Source organism: Salvelinus fontinalis, chromosome 3, assembly GCF_029448725.1.
Source record: "Salvelinus fontinalis isolate EN_2023a chromosome 3, ASM2944872v1, whole genome shotgun sequence".
In the NCBI taxonomy this organism is placed as follows: domain Eukaryota; kingdom Metazoa; phylum Chordata; class Actinopteri; order Salmoniformes; family Salmonidae; genus Salvelinus; species Salvelinus fontinalis.
The window spans coordinates 74,128,385-74,152,703 of record NC_074667.1 but is presented as its reverse complement, the minus strand read 5'-3'; the positions used below and the strand labels follow the sequence as shown (position 1 = coordinate 74,152,703).

Below are 24,319 nucleotides of genomic sequence, written 5' to 3'. Positions count from 1 at the left end.
TTTCCCTCTCTCTTTAGATCCCCTCCTACCCCTCCTACCCTCCTCACTCCAGATCCCCTCCTATGTCTTCTCTCTCCCTCTCTCTAGGTCCCCTTCTCCCCCGCTCTCCAGATCCCCTCCTACCCCTTCTCTCCCCCTCTCTCCAGATCCCCTCCTACCCCTTCTCTCTCCAGATCCCCTCCTACCCCCCTCTCCCCCTGTCTCCAGATCCCCTCTCTCCAGATATCCTCCTACCCTCTCTCTCATTTTCTCTAGATCCCTCCTACCCCCTCTCTCCTTTTCTCCAGGTCCCTCCTTCTCCCTCTCCAGATTCCCTCCTACCCCCCTATCTCCCATTCCCAGATCCCCTCCTACCCTCCGCTCCCTCGCTCCAGATCCCTCCTACCCCCTTCTCCCCCTCTCCAGATCCCCTCCTACCCCCATGTCTCCCTTTCTCCAGATCCCCTCCTAACCCCCTCTCTCCCTTTCTCCAGATCCCCTCCTTCCCCCCTCTCTCCCTTTCTCCAGATCCCCTCCTTCCCCCCTCTCTCCCTTTCTCCAGATCCCCTCCTCCCCCCCTCTCTCCCGATCCTCCCCTACCCCCCTCTCTCCAGGTCCCCTCCTACCCCTCCATATCTCCCTCTCCAGATCCCCTCCTTCCCCCCTCTCTCCCTCTCTCCAGATGCCCTTCTACCCCCTCTCTCCCGATCCTCCCCAACCCCCCTCTCTCCAGGTCCCCTCCTACCCCTCCATATCTCCCACCCCAGATCCCCTCCTACCCCTTCTCTCTCTCTGCTGTTGCATAATGCCACCACTAATAAGGGAATACTGGCAGCCATGTTTGTGAGGCTGTGAAATTAGATTTAAAAAAGACGGATTACATTTTTTTATTATCTTCATAACAAATTCCAATGTCCAACAAATCCATATTAGTCCATAGCTCAGACCAAAGGGTGATTAAAGAAAGAGGGGGAAAGAGAGACTGTGAGGCAGAAAGAGAGAGAGCGAGAGGCTGTCAGGCAGAATGAGAGCCGAGTGCTTTACTTTGATGTTTTCATTTTTGTTGAATCACCACAGTCCAGAGAGTGCTCTCATTAGCGGCACTGCTGTCAAGTCCCAGGCAGTGTCCCTCCCCATACAGTCTACAGCACCGCCCAGCGCCCACCCTCTTCCTCCTCCACATCGCCCTCCCTTTTGCTACTCACCTTCCACTCATCTCATCTCAGGATCACTAAACATCACTTGGAGTGAGATCACACTCCTGACCACAGCTATTTCTGTATCATTAGAACTCTATTATTTTGATCACACTCCTGACTCTATCCCTTCACCACCTTCATTCACATCACAGGGATTTTAACTGTGTGTCACTGGATTGTTCATGCAGTAGACTTTTGGAATCAAGTTGGTTGGACTGGACCTCTGGACCCCACTTGAACCTCATGCCGTGGAGAGTAGCCTGCAGCGATGTCATCTCATCTCTCCCCCCGCAACGCAAAGGATCAGCCACGCACAAGAAAGTCATCCACTGATTCGTCTCCCGCTAAACCCTCGCCGACCTCCAGAAGCCTCAAAGTAAGAACAGATTACTTCTCTTTTCTATGGGCAGGAACAAGGAGACGCCTAGGCTGCCTTTTGGAAACATTGCCATGTGTTGAAAAAAGCTGTGGATCAGATAAAATGCCATGCTTGACTTGTAACTTTAACCATTAGTTTGGAGCACTCCAGACTAGCCAAGCACTATGTTGATGTCTAATACCATAGGTGTTATGGCATACTGTTCATGCTTTTAGTGGAAACCATTGTAATTGTTTCATGAAGATTGTAGTGAGCGATGGTGATTAGCCCTCTTGAGCCAAGTGGCTTATGTGGGAGAAAATCTGACTAAAGGAATAGGAAGTTTCAGAATCAGCTGCATGGATGTAACTATTCAAATATCCTTGTAAAACACATTAAACATACACAGTGTACTCATACACAGACTCTCTCTCTCTCTCTTTGTGAGGTCCAGAATCCGTCCAATACAGCCTCAGCATTTTCCTCCCACGACAGGTCATATAAGTGTCAGATAACTTTTGAGTTTCCATGACATCATCAGCTCCAAGCAATTTTTTCATAAGGCAGAAAGTTGCCTCGGAATTTGACTGAGAGGAGTCCTGTGTAACTTAATGAAATAACAAAAGAGACAGCTGACATACATACAACTCAGATTGTCATTGAAGATAGTTATCTGACAGGATCAACTAGATCAAACCCTTTCAGAGGCATGCATTCAAGTGGGTCCCCCTGATATCACTCTGGACAAGACTCAGCACGTTCCTGCACACAAGCCAGCCGGGAAAACAAACAGGAAAATGTTTAATACGTTTAATAAGAAGTTGATCTCAAATGTTTACTCAAGCAGTGATACGATATATATATATATATATATAAATATATATATATATATATATATATATATATATATATATTTATATATATAAAAACAACCATATTCTTTACATCATATATATATATATATATATATCACATTTTCTTCTTTGGAAGAGCTAGTCAGCAGACAGGAAGTCCCCCACTGGATCTAACAGAGTAGGAGGGGAGCACAAAGAAAGACTGGCCTGGTCCAAAAACAACCACTAGCTCCTACATTCTGAGCACTGGTGTGAATCTGAAAGGATTCTGTTGGTGTAATGATATTGGTGTAATGATTCATCAATACAAGCCTACTAGAGAACCAGATGGACCTACAACCATATTATTTACATCATCCAACTATTTTTGATCTACATGAAATGCCTATGGATTAGATATTGTAGGGGTTATTCCTGACTGGGTCTGGTCATGGTGGAAGGGTTGGGTATTATAGGGGTTATTCCTGACTGGGTCTAGTCATGGTGGAAGGGTTAGATATTGTAGGGGTTATTCCTGACTGGGTCTGGTCATGGTGGAAGGGTTGAGTATTATAGGGGTTATTCCTGACTGGGTCTAGTCATGGTGGAAGGGTTGGGTATTATAGGGGTTATTCCTGACTGGGTCTAGTCATGGTGGAAGGGTTGGGTATTATAGGGGTTATTCCTGACTGGGTCTAGTCATGGTGGATGGGTTAGATATTATAGGGGTTATTCCTGACTGGGTCTGGTCATGGTAGATGGGTTAGATATTATAGGGGTTATTCCTGACTGGGTCTGGTTGTGGTGGAGGGGTTAAATATTGTAGGGGTTATTCCTGGCTGGGTCTGGTTGTGGTGGAGGGGTTAAATATTGTAGGGGTTATTCATGGCTGGGTCTGGTTGTGGTGGAGGGGTTAAATATTGTAGGGGTTATTCATGGCTGGGTCTGGTCATGGTGGAAGGCTTCGCTGAGGCATGTTAGACTCAGAGCAGGCCCTCTCCATCACAGCCCAGCTTCTCCCAGTGCCAGATCCAAGCAGAGCTTCAGGAGGTAAGCCTTGTTAATGATAACTTACAATGGTTCCAAATACAAAGACAGACTCTTTAATAAGAGAGAGCTGACAGTGTTGACACAGACGGAGAGAGAACATCCTGAGAGCTTGTTGATGTCTGATGGGAACCATTCCTGTGTGTTTATACATGATCCTTCTAGAGCCCCTTGAACAATTCAGGTGAATTTATATCCGTCTCCATAGAGCCTTACTTGGTGTGTTATGTCTAAACACTGCAATGAGTTCTTATGCCTGTGTGTATGACCTTAAGTTTGTTTTCCAGACTTCAGTTCAAGTCTCTTTTATTCTTGAAGCAATAATAGGCGAGTGCACAAAAAACAGGAACATATTTATGTAATCGTACATTGTTAACTAAATCAATTGACGTAATTTATGGATATCACAATGTTAAGCAATGTTTTAATGCCTTCACTCTTGCTCACTGTTGCATACCATGGCGTAAAAGCCTAAATATTTGGCTTTGAGGGCTGAACTCCTGAAATTGCCTGACAAAGTGCTTGCTCGTCATGGTTCCCTGGACACATAGAAAGCGGCACAGGCTTGAAAACGGAAGCAGGCTGTCCTCTGCAGCCTGAGAACACAGAGGTCAGGGGCTGGCCCAAACACTGTCAGAGAATCACTGAGGACATTTTCTAGCGGAAATGATTATGTCTGCAGTGGAATGCATCTCCTATTTTATCCTATAGTATTGTATCTTGTATTGTATCAGGAATAACCTTTTCAACTCTTCTACTGAAATAAATCCACAAGGCAAGTGACTGAAGTAACAAATGCCCCGAACATTACTGCCATTGCCAACATTGCCATTTTTGCGGGAGTGTCTCTTTAAAAACAGATTCATATCCCCTGTTTCCAACCCTTCAGGAGGCAATAACCGTCAAGATTCCCAAGCTAAGCCGCTGCCATAGTTATTACCTTTTTTGGATGTGTTTAGCTTTATCTCTGGGTCTCAGTTTGTACATGTGACTGTTTCCACTGTCCTTCTCTAACTTGCCGTGAGTATCGAGTTTCATCCCAAGATGCTCTCTGCTGATATCCACATGCTTGGCTGCAGGACAGTGTGAAGGTCTTCTGTTAGAGTCTTCTATGAGAGTTCATAACTAGGGCCATGGGGTTTTCTTTATGCATACAGGACACAAAGTCCTTTTACAAAGTGCTCATCTTGACAGCTCTGCTGTCAGAAGACATTACACCTCAGAGTTGCAGATCATCCAAAACTACTCATGTTCTATGCATTTTGTAAGTGACATATCTTCTCTGTTTGTTTTCAGCATGAAAGAGTGTCCAGGTAAGATGCTTTCAACTCAATTAACTTCATCAAAAGACACAGGTGTGCTTTAGATTTTCACTATCAGGCACTGAAACATATCCTAACAGCCATTGGTCACTCAGGCCTCCATTGCAACTGATTGTTATTACAATTAGGGTCAAAGGTACATTGATGAATAAGCTCTGACACAGTGCAGTAGTTTTAGGTTCAGCTGTGCAATCTTACCCTCAGACTGGACTCGTCTGGTGCTTACGACCGCGAGGCCTATGACGCTCGAAGGGAAAACAGAATGGCAGCACGGAAAAAAGCAGAGGAAGAGGCAGGATGCACTGACTATAAGAAGGTAACCTGTAACCTAGAAAAATTGCCGTAGTTTGCTAATGGTCTGTTATAAATCTGTTATGTCATGATAATGACATTGTTTTGTAGCCCTTATGACTGTGGCTTCAAGTACAGTGTAACCCAAAATCCCCACAACTGGTATTTCTTTATGAAAACAATTATTTTAAAAATATATTTACATGGTATTTCATTGCACTGTTGAGAGGTAGCTCACAAGTAAGCATTTCACTTCACTGTTTACATCGCGCTGTATCCTGTGTATGTGACAAATAAACTTTGATTTGAATTGGAGATCAGGCTACATGAAAAACACAACTTGTTGATTACCTAAGTCAAATTATGTGGCATGTTATGATGTTCTGGGTCTGAGTTTGCTGTGGGATCCTGTGCATCACAGATGTACGAGGAGGCCTTGTCTACCAATGAGAGACTCAAGTCCAGGCTGCAGGGCAGCAAACAGGAGCTGGTATTGGTGCAGACTCAGCTGGAGAGAGTCACACAGGTGATTATCCCCAACTGGTATTCATCCACCACACAAAATAGTTCCCCAACAAACAGTCATTGTAAACATGAAAAAAATTAAAATTGTTCCTCAACCAGTGGTTGACTTGGGCAGGAGCTCACTGGAGCTGTGTACCGGCACCTCAAATGTTCTACTACTTGAGCTACTGTTCCTCTTATAGAATATTAGCTCAAAAGTATTGTGGAGCTCCTGCACCTAAATCTACGGTAACAGCACCGGCACTCAAAATTAGTTCCGGCAGTGGCGGTTCTAGACCATTTCAACTGGGGGGGGGGGGGGCCAAGCTGGGGCCAGACGTTATTGTTGTCATCGTTTTCTTCACTGCATTGAAGGCATTAGCAGGCAAAAGACCATGTTCATAATCATCATTGTTGCCACTGTTTAATAACGGATGTAAAAAAAGATCGATAGCAAAATTAGTTATGTAAAAATTATTTCATACTCCACATTTAGGGGGGCCACAGGGGGTCCAAAATTGTTGCCCCCCCCCTCCCAGAACCGCCACTGAGTACCGGAACCTATTTCAGTCCAAGTCAAGCGCTGTCTCCAACAAACCATCATCCTAAACATCAAACGAAACTGCAGATATCAGATGAAGAGTCCAATGAAGAAGTACAGCACATTCGGAAAGTATTCAGATCACTTGACTTTTTCCACATTTTGTTACGTTACAACCTTATTCTAAAATGTATTAAATACACGTTTCCTCCTCAATCTACACACAATACCCCACAATGACAAAGCAAAAACAAGTTTTATAAAAATGTGCAAACGTATACAAATTATAAAACAGAAATACCTTGTTTATATAAGTATTCAGACCCTTTGCCATGAGACTCAAAATTTTACTTTGCTGTATCGGGTTTTTCATTGATCATTCTTGAGATGTTTCTACAACTTGATTGGAGTCCACCTGTGGTAAATTCAACTGATTGGACATGATTTGGAAAGGAAAACACTTGTCTTTATAAGGTTACAGAGTTGACAGTGCATGTCAGAACAAAAACTATGCCATAAGGTCGAAGGAATTGTCCGTAGAGCTCAGAGACAGGATTGTGTTGAGCGACAGATCTGAGGAAGGGTAACAAAACTTTTCTGCAGCATTGAAGGTCCCCAAGACACAGTGGCCTCCATCATTCTTAAATGGAAGAATTTGGAACCACCAAGACTCTTCCTAGAGCGGGCCGTCCGGCCAAACTGAGCAATCGGGGGAGAAGGACCTTGGTCATGAAGGTGACCAAGAACCCGATGGTTACTCTGACAGACCTCCAGAGTTCCTCTGGGGAGATGGGAGAACATTCCAGAAGGACAACCATCTCTACAGCACTCCATCAATCGGTCTTTATGGTAGAGTGGCCAGATGGAAGCCGCTCCTCAGTAAAAGGCACATGACAGCCCGCTTTGAGGTTTCCAAAAGGCACCTAAAGACTCTCAGACCATGAGAAACATGATTCTCTGGTCTGATGAAACCAAGATTGAACTCTTTGCCCTGAATGCCAAGCGTAACATCTGGAGGAAACCTGGCACCATCCCTACGACGAAGCATGGTGGTGGCAGCATCATGCTGTGGGGATGTTTTTCAGTGGCAGGAATTGGGAGACTAGTCAGGATCGAGGGAAAGATGAACAGAGTGAAGTACAGAGAGATCCTTGATGAAAACCTGCTCCAGAGCGCTCAGGACCTCAGACTGGGGTCAAGGTTCACCTTCCAAAAGGACAAAGATCCTAAGCACACAACCAAGACAATGCAGGAGTGGCTTCGGGACAAGTCTCTGAATGTCCTTGAGTGGCCCAGCCAGAGCCCAGACTTGAACCCGATCAAACAGCTCTAGAGAGACCTGAAAATTGCTGTGCATCCTGACAGTTTGGGAGGATCTGCAGAGAAGAATGGGAGAATCTTGCCAAATACAGGTGTGCCAAGCTTGTAGCGTCATACTCAAGAAGACTCGAGGCTGTATTGACTGCCAAACGTGCTTCATCAAAGTACTGAGTAAAGAGTCTGAGTACTTATGTAAATGTGGTTTCAGTTTTTTAGTTGTAATTTGTAAAAATGTCTAAAAATCTGTTTTTGATTTGTCTCTATAGGATATTGTGTGTAGATTTGTGAGGGAAAAAACATTTAAATACATTTTAGACTAAGGCTGTAAAGTTAAAAAATGTGTAAAAAGTCAAATGGTCTGAATACTTTCCGAATGCACTGTATGTGTCTGTTTGTGCAATTGTATTGCTTATCATTGTGATTTCCAGTGTACAGTTCTTGTCAAATTCATAGTGGAATAACTCTTCCATATCCTACTGCAATGACCACTGCACAATAGAATCAGGAAAGTTGCAGGAGTGGTAAGAATGTGACAGGTTATGTAAGGAAGATGCATTGGCTGATTCCAGAGGTAAATGCTTGGGAGGTGTTATTTGTGAAGTACGGTAGTATGCTTGTGAGGTGACCATGGTTTTTATCAAAGGTATATATGAGAAATGTCTGCTGGCTTCAAGGATTGTGCTCTTCTCATTGTCCCCATTTTAACCATGGGCTTTTGCATTGCAGAGAAAGATAACAATGACTGAAAGGTCCAATGAGAGGTCCATGCTTGAGACAGAAAAACGGGTGAGATCGTTATGTCCTTGAATGTTTGCTTATGCCCTTTTAACTTCTCTCTTGGCCTGGTACAGCATGTCTATTCAATATATGTTATTTTAATAGCTCATAGGTCCAGTCATGGTAAGGCTGGTAGTCATATCATGTTCAGTCTCACTGTGACATGTCTCCTCTCCTCTCTGGGAGCCCCATCATATTCAGTCTCACTGTGACATGTCTCCTCTCCTCTCTGGGAGCCCCATCATGTTTAGTCTCTCTGTGACATGTCTCCTCTCCTCTCTGGGAGCCCCATCATGTTTAGTCTCTCTGTGACATGTCTCCTCTCCTCTCTGGTAACCTCATCATGTTCAGTCTCACTGTGACATGTCTCCTCTCCTCTCTGGGAGCCTCATCATGTTCAGTCTCACTGTGACATGTCTCCTCTCCTCTCTGGTAGCCCCATCATGTTCAGTCTCACTGTGACATGTCTCCACCATTGTGACATGTCTCCTCTCCTCTCTGTAGGAAACACGTGTCCTGCAGAAGAAGATATCAGACATGGAAGATGAAGTGAAGGTATCTGTCCAGTTGCAATAACGGTGAATTTACTGAATTGATACTGAGAGATGTCCAAGGTCTGACCAATTTGGTGTTGTTTTCTTGTGGCTTAAAGCCAGTTCTTGTACTTCTTGAGAACATCTCCAATAGACTAAACCTAGCCACAGCAGAGACAGAACATATTTCCAAAACACAGTCTCCACAGGAGGCCTAGCCATCGCAAAGTTGCCCTGCAGACAGACAGAGTAAGCTGCTGAACAGGGAATATCCCTCTGGGACGTGCCTTCATACTGTAGTGTGTCTGTCTCAAACCACACCCTGTTCCCTCTATAATGCACTGCTTTCTGGTCAAATGTGCCAGTTGTGATGCAGCCTGAGTCTCAAGCCAGCAGTGACAAAGCATAAATGGTGTGTGATGTGGTATTCTAAGCTGACATCATTTGCCACCATTATGTCATCATTATGCTCCGTTGGCTGTGAAATGTGTGAGTGCATTGATTTATATTCATGGAGTGAGTACGCCATTGGTATTCCTCCACAATCACTACTGCCACAAGAGTCTGCTGTGTTCCATACAGGAGGGTACAGACAACAACCTTTTGTTGTCTCTGAAAGAGAGGTCTCAATAAAGATGGAACACTGAACTGAAAATAGACAATCTTTGTGGGAGAACATTACATGTTCAGTTGACTTGGAGGAGAGGTTGGTGATGAGTGTCGTTGTCATTTGTTCTGTGAATCAAACTTGAACTGGATTTGTTTCACCTACAATGTTTCAATAACCCTAACCCCAACCATAACCCCAACCCCAACCCTAACCCCAACCCTAACCCCAACCCTAACCCCAACCCTAACCCCAACTCTAACCCCAACCCTAACCCCAATCATAACCCTAACCCCAACCCTAACCCCAACCATAACCCCAACTCTAACCCTAACTCCAACCATAACCCCAACCCTAACCCCAACCATAACCCCAACCCTAACCCCAACCCTAACCCCAACCCTAACCCCAACCATAACCCCAACCCTAACCCCAACCCTAACCCCAACCCTAACCCTAACCCTAACCCCAACCCTAACCCTAACCCCAACCCTAACCCCAACCCCAACCCCAACCCCAACCCCAACCCTAACCCCAACCCTAACCCCAACCATAACCCCAACCCCAACTTTAACCCCAACCCTAACCCCAACCATAACCCCAACCATAACCCCAACCATAACCCCAACCCTAACCCCAACCATAACCCCAACCATAACCCCAACCCCAACTTTAACCCCAACCCTAACCCCAATCATAACCATAACCCCAACCCTAACCCCAATCATAACCCTAACCCCAACCATAACCCCAACCCTAACCCCAACCCCAACTATAACCCCAACCCTAACCCTAACCCCAACCATAACCCCAACCCCAACTTTAACCCCAACCCTAACCCCAACCATAACCCCAACCATAACCCCAACCATAACCCCAACCATAACCCCAACCCCAACTTTAACCCCAACCCTAACCCCAACCCTAACCCCAACCCCAACTTTAACCCCAACCCTAACCCCAATCATAACCCTAACCCCAACCCTAACCCCAACCATAACCCCAACCCCAACCCCAACTTTAACCCCAACCCTAACCCCAACCATAACCCCAACCCTAACCCCAACCATAACCCCAACCCCAACTTTAACCCCAACCCTAACCCCAATCATAACCATAACCCCAACCCTAACCCCAATCATAACCCTAACCCCAACCATAACCCCAACCCTAACCCCAACCCCAACTTTAACCCCAACCCTAACCCCAATCATAACCCTAACCCCAACCCTAACCCCAACCATAACCCCAACCCCAACTTTAACCCCAACCCTAACCCCAACCATAACCCCAACCCTAACCCCAACCATAACCCCAACCCTAACCCCAACCATAACCCCAACCCCAACTTTAACCCTAACCCTAACCCCAACCCTAACCCTAACCCCAACCCTAACCCCAACCCCAACCCCAACCCCAACCCCAACCCTAACCCCAACCCTAACCCCAACCATAACCCCAACCCCAACTTTAACCCCAACCCTAACCCCAACCATAACCCCAACCATAACCCCAACCATAACCCCAACCCTAACCCCAACCATAACCCCAACCATAACCCCAACCCCAACTTTAACCCCAACCCTAACCCCAATCATAACCATAACCCCAACCCTAACCCCAATCATAACCCTAACCCCAACCATAACCCCAACCCTAACCCCAACCCCAACTTTAACCCCAACCCTAACCCTAACCCCAACCATAACCCCAACCCCAACTTTAACCCCAACCCTAACCCCAACCATAACCCCAACCATAACCCCAACCATAACCCCAACCATAACCCCAACCATAACCCCAACCCCAACTTTAACCCCAACCCTAACCCCAACCCTAACCCCAACCCCAACTTTAACCCCAACCCTAACCCCAATCATAACCCTAACCCCAACCCTAACCCCAACCATAACCCCAACCCCAACCCCAACTTTAACCCCAACCCTAACCCCAACCATAACCCCAACCCTAACCCCAACCATAACCCCAACCCCAACTTTAACCCCAACCCTAACCCCAATCATAACCATAACCCCAACCCTAACCCCAATCATAACCCTAACCCCAACCATAACCCCAACCCTAACCCCAACCCCAACTTTAACCCCAACCCTAACCCCAATCATAACCCTAACCCCAACCCTAACCCCAACCATAACCCCAACCCCAACTTTAACCCCAACCCTAACCCCAACCATAACCCCAACCCTAACCCCAACCATAACCCCAACCCCAACTTTAACCCCAACCCTAACCCCAATCATAACCCTAACCCCAACCCTAACCCCAACCATAACCCCAACCATAACCCCAACCATAACCCCAACCATAACCCCAACCATAACCCCAACCCCAACTTTAACCCCAACCCTAACCCCAATCATAACCATAACCCCAACCCTAACCCCAGTCATAACCCTAACCCCAACCATAACCCCAACCCTAACCCCAACCCCAACTTTAACCCCAACCCTAACCCCAATCATAACCCTAACCCCAACCCTAACCCCAACCATAACCCCAACCCCAACTTTAACCCCAACCCTAACCCCAACCCTAACCCCAACCCCAACCCCAACCATAACCCCAACCCCAACTTTAACCCCAACCCTAACCCCAATCATAACCCTAACCCCAACCCTAACCCCACCATAACCCCAACCATAACCCCAACTCTAACCCTAACTCCAACCATAACCCTCTCTGTCTGCTTGTTGTCTGCTGTCCTCCACAGGTCCAGGCAGAGCTGAAGAATGAGAACCAGAGACTGAAGGACGAGAACGGAGCCTTAATCCGGGTCATCAGTAAACTGTCCAAGTGAGAAGAGGAGGAAAGGGAAGAGAGGAGGGGATGATACTGCTTTATTTCCCATGTTTACACCCACTTCTCCAACCCCACCACCCCCACCAACACTCCCACCAACACCAATAGTCTTCACACACAGTTTGCATATTTGCACATTTTTTGTATTAATTTATGGATTGTTATAATGCATAATTATATAATCACAGCACATAATAATACCGTATGAATGTCTGCAAATGTTTAATCTATAAGCTGATGTAACAGTTTATATATTATCACGTTTTGTATCACTATGTGACATTTGAAATGTTTTTTTCATTTTTTTGTTTACTCCATCACATGAACAGTCTCCTACGCCTTGTATAAGTTATTTATAAAGATTTTCTATGCTGCAATCCAACGCAATCTCTTCTATTCAGTGTCATCAACTGGTCACGTGTGGTAATGCATCATACTGCAGAAGCCTACAGTATATATGTGAATATATGTGAATCGGGATTGGTACACATTTGTAAGGGTTATAGATTATATACATTGTAATTCATATAGTTTACATGAAGTAGTGAATTTGAAAAGAGGGAGTGCGGAGGAGGAGAGGAGGGAGTGCTGAGGAGGAAAGGAGGGAGTACGGAGGAGGAGGAGAGGAGGGAGTGAGGAGGAGAGGAGGGAGTGAGGAGGAGGGGAGGAGGGAGTACGGAGGAGGAGAGGAGGTAGTGAGGAGGAGGAGGAGGAGGGAGTGAGGAGGAGAGGAGGGAGTACGGAGAAGGAGAGGAGGGAGTACGGAGGAGGAGAGGAGGTAGTGAGGAGGAGAGGAGGGAGTACGGAGGAGGAGAGGAGGTAGTGAGGAGGAGGAGAGGAGGGAGTGAGGAGGAGAGGAGGGAGTGAGGAGGAGGAGAGGAGGGAGTACGGAGGAGGAGAGGAGGTAGTGAGGAGGAGGGAGTGAGGAGGAGAGGAGGGAGTACGGAGAAGGAGAGGAGGGAGTACAGAGGTAAGGCAGAGGGGTACAGTTCTTTGGAATTCTTGTAGTATAATGGCCATGGAGGATCAAAACGCTATGCATAAAGAGGAACCATTTTTCTTTTTTAAGCAGCAAGGTCGGCGGTATTGCATTGTGAATGTAGCTCTGCACTGTTTGGGTCCGCCCCGTGCTCAAAAGAGTTCCAAAGGCCCAGGAAGACGGCGATTTAGTTGCCTGCATTGCAGTCATTTTACAAACCCATTCAGTTTCAGTTCACAGAGGAAACGTTAGAAGAACACAGACGTGATTGGTCCTATTGTAAATACAATTGGAAACATTTAAGGCAGACAAAATGATGGTTGCTGCTCAAGAAACAATAAACACAAGTAACACAGGACCAATCTATAAAACGATCTTAATCAATCCAAGTACACTCAATAGGAGGGATAGGGAAAACAAGTCAGGAAGTAACAGTATTAATTTAGTACCACAATTAAACTAATATTCAGAGTAATAACTGCCATACTGGAATGGAGGTTATACTGAATGGTTTGTACAAATCAGATCTTTAGGCCTTCTTGCAATTGGAGTATTCAGAGCATATGTACTTTGTACTGTGACAGTGGAAAGGAGCTCATGCAATCAAGTGACATGTTGCCACATTTTGCTGCTACAGGCTCTTTATGCTAACGTTTCAAAAACAAACAGTGTTTTGCATTCCATGTGCAAATGATACGAATGACTGAAGGTTCATTTTAAACTCTTTTGAACATAAGTATGTATATGATCATCACTAAAAGCCAAGCAGTCATATGATTTCATAAATACAGAGGCATGTACATCTTACAATATCAACTTTAAGTCATACCAATAATGTTGGTTAACATGACCACTATCATCATGTTAAGTACATATTTCAATAAGCAAAACATGCATTATACAGTGTGAGGTGAAACTCCAACAGAACTGGTTCTGGTGACGATAGATGAACAAATATCATCATTTTTGACCTGTTCTTGCACAGGAAAGGAATCAAGTGTGAATCAGCCGCTCTGTTAAAATGTCTCTATAAGGTTTTTAAATGAGTAGTAATATGCCTTTGCTCAGAGTATAGAAACTTAAGCTCAAGTTGTATGGCTTTACTTCTTATGTTAATCAACATACACAAAAATACATGTTTAACTGTTATGTTAAGCAATGACACCAGTGAATGACAGCAAGCAGAGGACTACTCAGGGTACAGATATGGAGAGAGTTATTGAAAGGGGGCTACAAGTCCATGCTTTGACTCCTATACAATGAGCTATATCTGATAACATGAACCTGGGACTAAACAATCTAACGTTAAGTACGGTCTAGTAGTTGGACTTAAATTTGTGTAGTACTGTAGTCTGACAGTACTAGAACACTGGTCAACCCAACACAGCAGATTCAAATCATTTTTGATAAGACGGTGACTACCACCTCTGGCAGGATACATGAAGGAAACACTTACAGTACTTATAATTACAAAGCAAAGGAGCTAGTAAATGTTCCGCTTTTGCAATAAATACACAATAAATCCTGGCCATCGAAGACCATGCACACATACAAGAGAAAGCAGGAAATGTAAGTAATATTGCATTTTGACTTGTAGCCCCAGCATATAGTCATACATTTCAGGTTGTCCACTGTAGACATATATAAATAAATACAAATTAAGTAACACTGTTGAAATTCAGGCAAGAAAATAGCCTGTAAAATCAACATATACTATGCAGACATATGTTCAGTCCTATTATACCCTTAACGGAAAATACATCAAATGTGCAGTCAGTGCATATTTTTCTCTCCATTTTATTATCAAAATGACATTGGACACAAACACACATACACACTAATTATGGTTCCTCTTTAAAACATGCTGCTATTTACAACATTTCATAGATACATGCTGTATTAACACATTTTCTCACTGTATAATGTTTACAGTAGGACAGGAGAGAGGGGGGCAAAACTACATATCAATGGACTTATTAGTATGCCAACGTTCCCCCTCCTTTCAGTTTGATCACCTTATACACCATGGCCTCCTGGCAATCAAAATATCAGGATGTCTAACGAACAACGCCCTTGGGAAAAACAGGTTTGAATAAACAGCGGACAATACCACAATGTTTCAGGACTTTGGCGTCTTACAGAAAGGGTTACATACTAAGCAGGTTGCTGATGAGTGCATGGTGCAAAAGTCAAAGCTAAAGACATGAAGATAAGCACAAAGCATAAATCATGCTTACTTTACTCTCATTTGTTTCAAGCAAATGCTGCATTTCCGGTTGCTTGATGATGAACTTTTCATCATTACGATGTGAACATCCAATGATTGAATGTATACCCACACCACTACAGTCATCCTCAGCAGAGAGAAATAGACGTTGGGCCTTCATGCAAACACACTTTTAAACTGAGAAAACATCCCCTCCAGTATGTTTGTATCAGTCATTTCAGAGATGCAGAGTGCTTTACAATTCACAGGCAGTGGCTGTAACAAGCATATGGTCCCATCTTATAACATATGTTTCTTTCATCTCGATAGCATTAATGCCAAAAATGTGCTCACAATAGTGTACAGGGTGCAATGTTGTCTGAGTAGAATATGATTGATCGTTTTTCTTTATTTTCTTGAACATACATCCTCAACATTGTGTATCTTTGACTTAAAATAGTTAAAGGTCAAATGTGTTTTCAACACATGCTATTAGTAGTAAATATCTCATCACTAACAAAGCATGGTCGTCATGGTTTTGGATGACAGTGATAATTCTTCAATCATCTTTACTTTGGACATGGATAAGTAATCACTTTTACATCCAAGTGGTCAAAGTAGGTCTGCAGCACATTTGGAGTTTCCTTTTGGACTGTGTCATTATGACGTTTGCCAGGGATACAGATTCCCTCAGTGCACTCTAAGTTGAGAGCCTAAAGGCACCCATGAATTCCTCCCAGTCTGTGTATCACACTGAAAACACTGGAAGCTGTATTGACCCTGTCCATAACGGCATCGAAATTAATCATGTTTGATAAATAATAATTAACTGCAAAGCCAAATATAATTTTTGCCACAATATGTCCATCTCTCGTATATATGGGAATACATATAATACTACTAATAATAAAACTGGAACAAAATAACATTGCATTGTAAAGTTCTTTCAGAAAGACATTCCGGAATGAATTGCTGCATTGTATTACCTTAATACCTACCATTTCACCTAAACCCTTTCCATTAGTAGACTTAAAACTGTTTTATGTCAGAAATGGCCCAATACTAATCTCTACTGCAAGATATGGCACACTTATGGGTTGAGAACAAGATATATGCTAATGGGAATCAGTTTGGCATGGTTTATGGAGAGCGGTGAGAGCATAAGTAAAGCATGCACAATGTTCTACTAACTAAATGAAGAAGCTATAACCAGCATCAATTTCATTGAGTCTTTCTCCAAACTTTCATTGTCAGCATCTAAGCATCTGTTCCTAAAAAGCATGTTCAAATGAAACACAGATCAATTTATAAATCAATCAATCAATTTATCGCTCAATCTCCCTCTTCTCTCTTTACACTAAATATGTGAAATGCTATGGTGTTGGGAAAAGTGTTGTTTATGTTCTTCGATTTAATTATGAATAAGCTGATATTTTAGATGTTTCTTTTTCTTTGTTCAGTGTTTCAAATAGACATGACAGAATCATGTGGAAATCAGGAGTTTCATGCAGAGTAGGGCAGTTGGGGAGGGAGGGTTTCTGAGTTAGTTGGTTAGTTGGTAATCAACCGGACAAGCGAAGTTACTTTTTTGCATTTAAACCTGCCAGTGCCGCATCTATATCCTCCTCCTGTTGTAGTGGGTGCCACTGGGCAATGGGACGCCTGGGGTTAGAGAGCATGTCAGACCAATGCTTCAGACCAGGGCCCGTCGCCTTGCTGCCCACAAATATCTTCCCAATGGCGTCATTCTTGCCAATCTTGTCATAATCAAACACTGTCACCACCACCAAAATTTTCTGAAGAGGAAAGAGAGAAAAACATGTATATGTGTAGTAGATTCTACATGTGTGCACTCACATAGCCATTCATATGCAAACCTCATACAGTAGGTATTAAACTACCAGGTTTTACAAGAAAACACCACTCAAAAAACTGTCTTTTGGTGTTTGTTTAATTAGTCGACTGTTGATACAGTTCCAAAATGTTAGTTGCAAAACGCATCATAGTGGTATTTTGAAAGTTCTATATCTTGAAAATGTGATTGCTAACAAGCAAAACTATCTTGGAACAGTATCAACAGTGGACCAATGAAACAAATACCAAAAGATAGTTTTTGAGTGTTATTTTCCTATAAAATTCCACTGAATCGTATTGATTTTCTTTCATCATTGAATTGCTGTAAAGCATCAAAGCATAGCGAACATGGAAATGCGGTTGTAGGCCTAGAGAGAAAAAAACAAGAGCAGACCACCAAAAATATGTAGTGTTCTGCACCTGCATCATGTCCATTGGGATCTCAAAGCTGAAGGACTCGTTGTAGTACGGATTCAGTGTGTTCTTCTTCACTGTAGTCTTCTTCTTCTTCAGTTTCTTGCCTCCCTGCAGCAACGCGATCTTCACATAGGGATCTGCAAAGAAAGACCAACAGATATTCAATCTCTCATTTCATGTTTTAAATGCATCACTTCGGTAGAGCAAAAATGTGATGTGATATGAGTTGCTTGCTAATTAGAAAAATAATTCAGAGAGCTCATTAATGCAACATACAGTAGCACAATGTCTGCAAATAAATCAGAGATTCTGCATCACTGAGCTGTTTAATTAATGGCAGATTGACATGCCTGATTGGTTGGAAATGATCTACTGTTATGTCCAGTGGTTTGCCCTACCAGACAGTCCACCCACAAGTTGTTTTAACAGCAGACAAACTGTACATTTTTAGTACTAAAATAGGGTTCTTTGATTTGTGACCAGGGCGGGACCCTTTTTGGGGCTTTGTAGACTCCTTTCTTGAAGGTGCTATTTAGAACTTTAAAAATATATATTATTTCATGAGATGGTTCTGAATAGCACCATACACATTTAACCTCTGTAACAGTTATCTATGAGTAATTGGTATATGATATGTATGATGATGAAGGTAATCAGTTTTTAACATTGTTATGCTACTGTGTTGTAATATGGGGTTGATCATGCTTAATCACTCTCACCTGGGAGTTGTATCAACCTGACTCAACCATGTCAAATGATGAAGTTAGTCCAAAAATATAAACTCGCATATACTTGCAGACCCTTCTCACTGACGGTATCGGACTAGCCACCTCAACAGAACCCATGAACATAAACACAGACACAAGACAGGTAGAATAAAACAACAAAATCATAGGTACCACACAGTAAGTGAAATAATGCAACATAAAGAACAGGAATTCATAATTACCCAGAAGCATCTAGTGAAGGACTGCTTCAACATTGTAAAGAACAATTTGGAAGGGGAGGGTTCTATATATAGAATGGTTCTTTGAGAAGACATGGTTCTACATAGAACCATCACTCACTGCAAAGAACCTTTCAAGAACCCTTTAAGAATCTCAAGAGTAAACTGTACGTCCAGTGGAAGTCTTAACGTACCAGACAGTCCACCCACGTCCATCTTCTTGAGGTTCTTTGCCTCCAGGATACAGACAGTGAGTTTGCCAGCGGTGGGCACGTAACGAAGAGAGATACAGATGTCTCCCAGCTTCTCAGGCTGCATGGAGATTAAGGACAGAGAGAGGGCAAGCACAGAGAGAGCAACGACACAGAGAGGGAAAGATAGACAAAAATGTATATTACAATTGTCAGAGCTTGGCTGTTGTTAATTCTGATGGGGCAACGCTCCCGTCCAACGATTAGCTTAGTTAGATAAAGCTTAGTTAGTTTGTGTTTCTTTTCAGCTCATACCTCCTCTTTGTCTGCACTCTCCAGGTCCTTCCATTCTTCGATGGGCTGTCCCAGGTCAATGGTGTTCATGGGGATCCTCACCTCTCCAATGATGTCATGCTTGGAGAATCGGTCGTAGTCAAAGACTGACATCACCAGGGTTTTCCCACCGAGCTCATCATATGGTAACTGAGGAAGGAACACATCAACAACAACAACACCACCACAACACAACAACAACACAACTGGATTATTAAATATGAATGTAACCACATGTCCCTACTGTATACTATTTGAATTGTTAATACAATCTGTGCTATTTTTATTTTTTTTTTAAGAAATAAACATCTTATTTTTTGCCATGGGCTGCTGGCAAGACATTGCTTACTGACACATCAGTAATACGGCACAATGTCAGCTAACATGCAGCTAATATACAGAGTTTTACAGCACAGAATAGGAAAGGCAGAAAATGGGTTAGGCTGAATTCTAATGTGTGGCACGGTTTTTACTCAGGAAACATCTAAGAAGAGATTTGTTCAGCTCTAATGGCACTAAAGCATAATTAGAGTATCTAATATGGGTTCTATTGATTCACTCCAGCCCTTGCAGACCTGGGGCTCTATTTTAACCTGTTGAGGACAGAGGGCGCTGTTTTCACTTTGGGGGAAAATCGTGCCCAATTTAAACGGCCTCGTACTCAATTCTTGCTCGTACAATATGCATATTATTATTACTATTTGATAGAAAACACTCTCTAGTTTCTAAAACCGTTTGAATTATATATGTGAGTAAAACAGAACTCCTTTTGCAGCAAACTTCCTGACAGGAAGTGGAAAATCTGAAATCGATGCTCTGTTCTAGGGCCTGCCTATTAAAGTCGTTGATATTTATTAGTTTAGATGCACTTCATACGTCTTCCACTAGATGTCGACAGGCAGTGAGAGAAGAAATGGAGTGTGTATCTGGATCTGGGGTCGAATAATAGCTCTCGGCATGACGTGTCACCAGTTTCCTGTTTTCTGGAGAGCGTGTGAAGGGACCTGGATTTGCCTTCTGATAAGCTGTCGTTATGGACGACTAATATCTCCGGCTTTGATTTTATTTGATACATGTGACAATATCATCGTAAAGTATGTTTTTTCAATATAGTTTAATCAGATTATTGAAATTTTTCCGGGAGTTTTGCCGTGTTCCGTTCTCTGAGTTTGTTGACGATGGAGAGATTCGCGCCACTTGGCAAGTGTGCTTGCTAAATCGAGAGGGAAAAAGGCAGTTCTAAAACCAAACAACGATTGTTCTGGACAAAGGACCCCTTGTACAACATTCTGATGTAGGACCCATTTTATGATGTTATTTCATATATCTGTCGTACATGTGAACTAGTAGTTTGCGGCCAGGTTTTGGGCATGCTCTCTCCATAACGTAAACTGCATATCGTAATGAAGTTATTTTTAGAATTCTAAAACGGCGATTGCATTAAGAACTAGTGTATCTATCATTTCCTATACAACATGTATTTTTTAGTTATGTTTATGAATAGTTATTTGGTCAGAATATGTGTGTCAGAAAAAGTGTCAGAAAAATATCCGGACGTTGTGGGAAAAAGATGCTACGTTAGCACAATGTATAACCACTGATTTCAGCTCTAAATATGCACATTTTCGAACAAAACATAAGTGTATGTATAACCTGATGTTATAGGACTGTCATCTGATGAAGCTTATCAAGGTTAGTCAAAAATTATATATCTTGCTGGTTTATTCGCTATCGCTAACGTGCCTATTGCTATCGCTAACGTGCCTTGATGAATGAATGTGGTAGTGTGGTAGGCTATTGTAGTAAGCTAATATAATGCTATATTGTGTTTTCGCTGTAAAACACTTAAAAAATCTGAAATATTGGCTGGATTCACAAGATGTTTGTCTTTAATTTGCTATACACCATCGATTTTTCAGAAATGTTTTATGATGAGTATTTAGGTATTTGACGTTGGTGTCTGTAATTACTCTGGCTGCTTCGGTTCTATTTCTGACGGTAGCTGTGATTGTAGCTGCAATGTAAAACTGATTAATACCTCAAATATGCAAATTTTTCGAACAAAACATAGATTTATTGTATAACATGTTATAAGACTGTCATCTGATGAAGTTGTTTCTTGGTTAGTTTGGTTGGTTCTTGGCTAGTTAGATTGGCTTTGTGCATGCTACCTGTGCTGTGAAAAATGTCTGTCCTTTTTTTGTATTTGGTGGTGAGCTATCATAAATATATGTGGTGTTTTCGCTGTAAAACATTTTGAAAATCGGACATGTTGACTGGATTCACAAGATGTGTATCTTTCATTTGCTGTATTGGACTTGTTAATGTGTGAAAGTTAAATATTTCAAAAAAATATCTTTTGAATTTTGCGCTCTGCCTTTTCAGTGGAATGTGGGAGGAGTTCCGCTAGCGGAACGTCAGAGCCAGACAGGTTAATAAACCTTAAACAATGGTAAATCAACAAGAAAATTCACCATGTCATTGGATTTAGGTTAATAGTTTTGCTGACAAAAAGACAACAACGTTGATTCAACCAGTTTTTTCCCAGTGGGATGTCTTTATGCAAATAACAAATACTAGGCTCCCATAAATTGTAGTGTACATGTGAGGAACGTTCTCAATAAGCAAGAGATAGCCTAGGCCTACTGTTGATACGGTGTTATAGGACTGAATATTTTGAATATGTTTGGAGGAGCGGGTCTTTGATAACTGGACAAGAGGCTCTCTTTGGATATGGGGATGGATACAAGCCGAATGGAGTATGCATTGCAGGGTAGGCCTATTTGAATTCTGAATAAAGCAAAATATGACAGCAAAATTCTCACAAGTAGACCATTTAAAAACATCTTATGGATAGGATACTTGGCTAATTTATGGCCAGGATAAGGAAGACATTTCTGTTGAAGCAGCTTTTGTTATGGTAAGGGTAGCCTTACCATAGGGCTTGTTTTTCAATCAAATGAAACGTACCTCTGATATTGCCACCCCTCGCACCTCAGCGCAAGCGAGCTCACATTAGACAGGGAAATTACCAATCCTAGCTTAAGGGTTGGAAAATAGCAAAGTGCTGGCTTTAACAGGTTGAAATTGCCAACGAGTGTATAATACACTAAAGCAGGTCTAGGAGCTAGAAGCTAGACATTCCATTTTCCTATATGACAAATATAAATAAAAAATACATTCTAAAGGCAGGCATCTGATTTCATATACTGTAAATTCTCCAAACTGTTCATGGATGGTCCCTACTCTGGGGACAGTGCTTCCACATTGACACTGAGAGGCTTATACAGTCTCCATGGACCTTATTGAGTAGTACAGGAAGCTGCAGTTAGTACACAGGCAAGAGGGTATATAGCAGGCAGGCAGGCATGGCAAGCCAGAACTGCTCTACACTTTGACGTGAACACAACAAGAACACATCCTGTGACTTCATAATGAAAAATAAATGTAGGCAACAACCACAAAGTCTTATACCATGTAGCATCTTAGGTCTGATTTTTTTACAACACCAAAATTGTTAAGTTAGATTTAGTTTGAGACTCCGCTTTACTAGCCTGACACAATATTTTTGGCAGGATGATTGATACCTTTAATATTCCAACTAACATCTGTGCAAGTGCAGTCCTGGTATAGAAACTGTGTTATGACTTACCTTGAAAACAAATGACTCATTAAAGACAGGGTTCAGGTTTTTCTTTTGAACCTTGGTGTCAAACTTCTTCTTCTTGTCTGGAAGGACAAAGACCTTGACGTACGGGTCAGAGGTACCTCCGCTGTCCATGGAGATAAGATCAGCAGCTTGGAGGATTCCCACTGTGAGCTGTGAGGGGAGGTGAGGGGAGGGGAGGGGAGGGGGGGCAGAGTGTTCAGGGGTCAGAGACAGCATTGAGACAAACCAACCATATTAGATGAGAAAACAACATACATTCATCTATTCATGTGTTCTTCCTGTCACTGCTGCAGACAAATGCTGCAGCGTTGTTACATAAGCTTGTGGCCTGTTGGCTGACAACCTAAAGCTGCAACAAGAATTATCACAGCCCTTTTAGATGACCAAGATTAGATACAAGATATCCACACTAGAGCTGTCAAATATATTTGCTGCCATGTCATCAGAAAGTCACAGAATATCATGTTACAGTAGTTTTGCATATCTGAAAAAGAGAAACTTGTGCCAAGTATCATTGTGCTCTAAATGATGGAGAGATTACTTATTTTTAAGGTACAGAAATTGATTCAGTTAGAAAGAAAGGACCTGCTTTAATGTACATTTTCATCTCAAGCCCTGATCCTGCGTCAGTGATTCCAAGCCCTGATCCTGCGTCAGTGACTCCAAGCCCTGATCCTGGGTCCGTATCTCATGAGGGACTTCCTTATTTCAGAATGACTCTGCATTTCCACTCCTGTTGGACTTATGTCACACTGCCAAAATCCTGCATAGCATTGCACACTCACTGTAACACTGACTCTACCCATTCATTTACAACGATGCTGAATCTACTAGAGAAACCCTCTCATTCCCAGTACCCTGATCTGGATTCACTGGTCTCTTGAATATTTTTATTCATCAACCCTAAATCCAGCAATTGTCAGCTGTCCCTCCCCAAAACTGTCGCTGCACAATTCTGATGATGTTTTTACAGAGCTGTTGATAAAAGATGCTTGTTTCAAGGTACTTTGAGGGGATGTAGGCATGCTATGTGGAGCATGCCCACAAGGGTCCCACCATGCCCACTGGTTTGTACTCAACAATGCCAAAGCTGAGCTGTTGCTCAGTAAAAAAAAAAAAAGATTTCTAGATGGATGACTCACCACCAGGTTCTTCAGGTCCACCAGTCTACTCTCTGGATATCCATAAGTCTGTCATTTAGACTACTGTAACTATGTGTAACAGTATAACTTTACGGCGTCCCCTCGCCCAGACACGGGCGCGAACCTGGGACCCTCTGCACACATCAACAACGGTCGCCCACAAAGCACGTTCGTTACCCATCGCTCCACAAAGGCCGCGGCCCTTGCAGAGCAAGGGGCAACCCTACTTAAAGTCTCAGAGCAAGTGACGTAACTGATTGAAATGCTACTAGCGCGTACCCGCTAACTAGCTAGCCATTTCACATCCGTTACACTCACCCCCCTTTCAACCTCCTCCTTTTCCGCAGCAACCAGTGATCCGGGTCAACAGCATCAATGTAACAGTATAACTTTACGGCGTCCCCTCGCCCAGACACGGGCGCGAACCTGGGACCCTCTGTACACATC

The 24,319-nt window shown here is 42.9% G+C and overlaps 2 protein-coding genes across 5 annotated transcripts in view; one reads left to right on the top strand and one right to left on the bottom strand.

Annotated features, from left to right (window-relative positions):
• Nucleotides 1-950: 950 nt before the first annotated feature.
• Nucleotides 951-12,516, top strand: LOC129851440 (protein phosphatase 1 regulatory subunit 12B-like). 2 transcript variants are annotated; one of them, XM_055917982.1, is made up of 7 exons: nt 951-1,554; nt 4,713-4,729; nt 4,943-5,054; nt 5,451-5,555; nt 8,121-8,180; nt 8,676-8,749; nt 12,046-12,136. In XM_055917982.1, the coding sequence occupies exons 1-6, from the start codon at nt 1,447-1,449 to the stop codon at nt 8,745-8,747; spliced, it is 474 nt and encodes a 157-aa protein (XP_055773957.1). In that variant the 5' UTR covers nt 951-1,446; the 3' UTR covers nt 8,748-8,749; nt 12,046-12,136. The 2 variants fall into 2 exon arrangements, with proteins under 2 accessions (XP_055773957.1, XP_055773956.1); XM_055917981.1 differs by having other exon boundaries at nt 957-1,554; nt 8,676-8,726; nt 12,046-12,516.
• Nucleotides 12,517-14,894: 2,378 nt separating this feature from the next.
• LOC129851439 (synaptotagmin-2-like) overlaps nt 14,895-24,319 on the bottom strand; it is an 81,641-nt gene continuing 72,216 nt past the window's right edge. For all 3 annotated transcript variants that reach the window (XM_055917978.1, XM_055917980.1, XM_055917979.1), the window contains exons 5-9: nt 22,713-22,880; nt 19,043-19,210; nt 18,731-18,848; nt 17,594-17,727; nt 14,895-17,115 (exon numbers count right to left, since the gene is read on the bottom strand). In XM_055917978.1, coding sequence (XP_055773953.1) covers nt 16,900-17,115; nt 17,594-17,727; nt 18,731-18,848; nt 19,043-19,210; nt 22,713-22,880 — 804 coding nt within the window. In that variant the 3' untranslated portion in view covers nt 14,895-16,899. The remainder of the gene's footprint in view (nt 17,116-17,593; nt 17,728-18,730; nt 18,849-19,042; nt 19,211-22,712; nt 22,881-24,319) is intronic.

Excerpts from the sequence above, each read along its gene's own strand:
- LOC129851440 (XM_055917981.1), top strand. The coding sequence starts at position 1,447 with ATGTCATCTCATCTCTCCCCCCGCAACGCAAAGGATCAGCCACGCACA. Across the intron at positions 5,055-5,450 it reads GATGCACTGACTATAAGAAG|ATGTACGAGGAGGCCTTGTC; the intron begins GTAACCTGTAAC and ends TGTGCATCACAG. Across the intron at positions 8,181-8,675 it reads TGCTTGAGACAGAAAAACGG|GAAACACGTGTCCTGCAGAA; the intron begins GTGAGATCGTTA and ends TCCTCTCTGTAG.